This window comes from Etheostoma cragini, chromosome 9, assembly GCF_013103735.1.
Source record: "Etheostoma cragini isolate CJK2018 chromosome 9, CSU_Ecrag_1.0, whole genome shotgun sequence".
NCBI lineage: Eukaryota > Metazoa > Chordata > Actinopteri > Perciformes > Percidae > Etheostoma > Etheostoma cragini.
The window spans coordinates 210,370-212,574 of record NC_048415.1 but is presented as its reverse complement, the minus strand read 5'-3'; the positions used below and the strand labels follow the sequence as shown (position 1 = coordinate 212,574).

Here is a 2,205-nt window from a genome sequence, read left to right as displayed (position 1 = left end):
CCCCCCCCCCCCCCCCCCCCCCCCCCACCCACCAGACAGCGGGGATGGGTGGAGTGGATCTGGGGGGTCTGCTCAGTAACCCCGGCTTCATGAACATGGTGAGGGCTCCAGGTCTCAGTCTAACAGCTGATCTGTTGTCTGACTTATTTTTGCTGTTTCTTCCTATTTGTTGTCGGCTCCGTGAGTTTGAATAAAGTTTGATTGAATGTGTGGACGTGTGTCCCTGCAGGCGTCCTCTCTGATGAACAATCCTCAGGTTCAGCAGCTGTAAGTTGGTTTTAGTTTTAGTGTCTCTCCCCCTCTGTCTGTCTATATCTCTTTGTCCTCCTGTCTGTCTCGTCTGTCCTCCTGTCTCTTTCTGTATCTGTCTCTCTGTCCTCCTTTACCTCTGTGTCTGTCCTCCTGTCTGTCTCCTCTGTCCTTGTGTCTCTGTTGTCCGGTCTGTCTCCTCTGTCTTCCTGTGTCTGTCCTCCTGTCCCTTTCTCTATGTCCTCCTGTCTCTCTGTCTGTCTTACTGTCTGTCTACTCTGTTCTCTCTCTCTCTGTCCTGCTGTCTCTGCCCTTCTGTCCCTGTCCTACTGTCTCTGTCTGTCTTACTGTCTGTCTCCTCTGTCCTCCTGTCTCTCTGTCCTCCTGCCTTTGTCCTCCTGTCCCTGTGTGTACTAAACCCTGATTTGTGTCTTCCAGGATGTCGGGGATGATGTCCGGTGCGTACGGAGGGATGCCTGCAGCAGCAGGGGGGGGGACAGGCGGGATGGGGGCAGACGTAGGGGGGTCTGGACCGGGACTCGGGGGACTCGGAGGACTTGGGGGACTCGGAGGACTCGGGGCAACCCTTGGAGGACTCGGGGGCGGCGCGGCACCGGGGGCGGCTGCAGCTCCTGGAGCCGGAGATCTATCAGGACTCATCCAGGCGTACGTAGCTCAGCGTTATATATTATATTTTATTATATATTATAGTATTTTATATATATATATATATATATATATATATATATATATATATTTTTTTTTTTTTTTTTCATAAGGTTTACTAAGGTAGCTCTGTGTTATATATTATATATTATAGTATTTTATATATATACTGTGTATATATATATATATTTATATATATATATTTATATTTATATATATATTATATATTATATAATTATAGTATATTATAGTATTATATTATAGTATTATATTATTATTTTATACATGAGGTTTCATTAGTGATGACCTCATGCTGCAGGCCGACCAATCAGGTTAAGGCTGATGTCCACACATGTCTTATCTAAAGTCTGATTGGTCGCTATATCGGACGATATTAAAAAAAAAAAAAAAAATCGAAAGATTTCTCCAACATTAGTTATTTATTTATTTATTTGAGTTCTCACTGAAATAGTACGATAAATTGTTTTTTTGTCACATTTTTATCGTGTTTAAAAAAAAATGTTCAACACTTTCTTTTATGATATTTCAAAAATTCATGATTTTTTAATTATTTTGACGATTTTTCATCACTTTTTTTAAACGATTTTTGAACACTTTTGACGTTTTTTCGACATTTTTTGGAGGATTTTTCAAAAAAAATACAATCTTTCAACATTTCTGATGATTTTTCACCATTTTTGACGCGTTTGAGATGCTTTTTGATGCTTTTTCCAACATTTCCTTCATTCCAGTCAAGTTCACATCACCAACACATCACCACTGACTTTACACTATTTACATACTTTTTTGGACGATTTTTCAACAATATTTTAATAAATTTTTTGACAATGTTTTTATCAATTTTTCAAATAAAAAATTACATTTTTATCAATTTTTTAACAAAAAAATGACATTTTTATCAATTTTTTAACAAAATAATGACATTTTTATCATTTTTTTGACAATTTTGCAACATTTTTTGACACTTTTTTATAATTTTTTGACAATATTTTATAAATTTTTTGAACAATTTTTTGGACGATTTTATGATGATTTGTTGATGATTTTTCAATACAGCAGTGAGCTGGTCCTCCAGCGTTTTATGGAACCATGCATGGAATATTTGGATGAAAGAATCCCAAATCTCTGCTGTAGAAACTTATATAAACGGGTCAGATTTGACCCGGGACAACAGGGGGTTAAGTCTTTGTTGTTGTTGTTGGTTTTGACTAATTGTTAGATATAAGTGTGTGTGTGTGTGTGTGTGTGTGTGTGTGTGTGTGTGTGTGT

The 2,205-nt window shown here is 38.0% G+C and overlaps 1 protein-coding gene across 1 annotated transcript; it reads left to right on the top strand.

Annotated features, from left to right (window-relative positions):
• The first annotated feature begins 20 nt into the window (after window positions 1-20).
• Window positions 21-1,699, top strand: LOC117950765 (elastin-like). The gene is made up of 4 exons (XM_034882104.1): window positions 21-98; window positions 230-267; window positions 688-929; window positions 1,668-1,699. The coding sequence occupies exons 1-4, from the start codon at window positions 45-47 to the stop codon at window positions 1,697-1,699; spliced, it is 366 nt and encodes a 121-aa protein (XP_034737995.1). The 5' UTR covers window positions 21-44.
• Window positions 1,700-2,205: the final 506 nt, after the last annotated feature.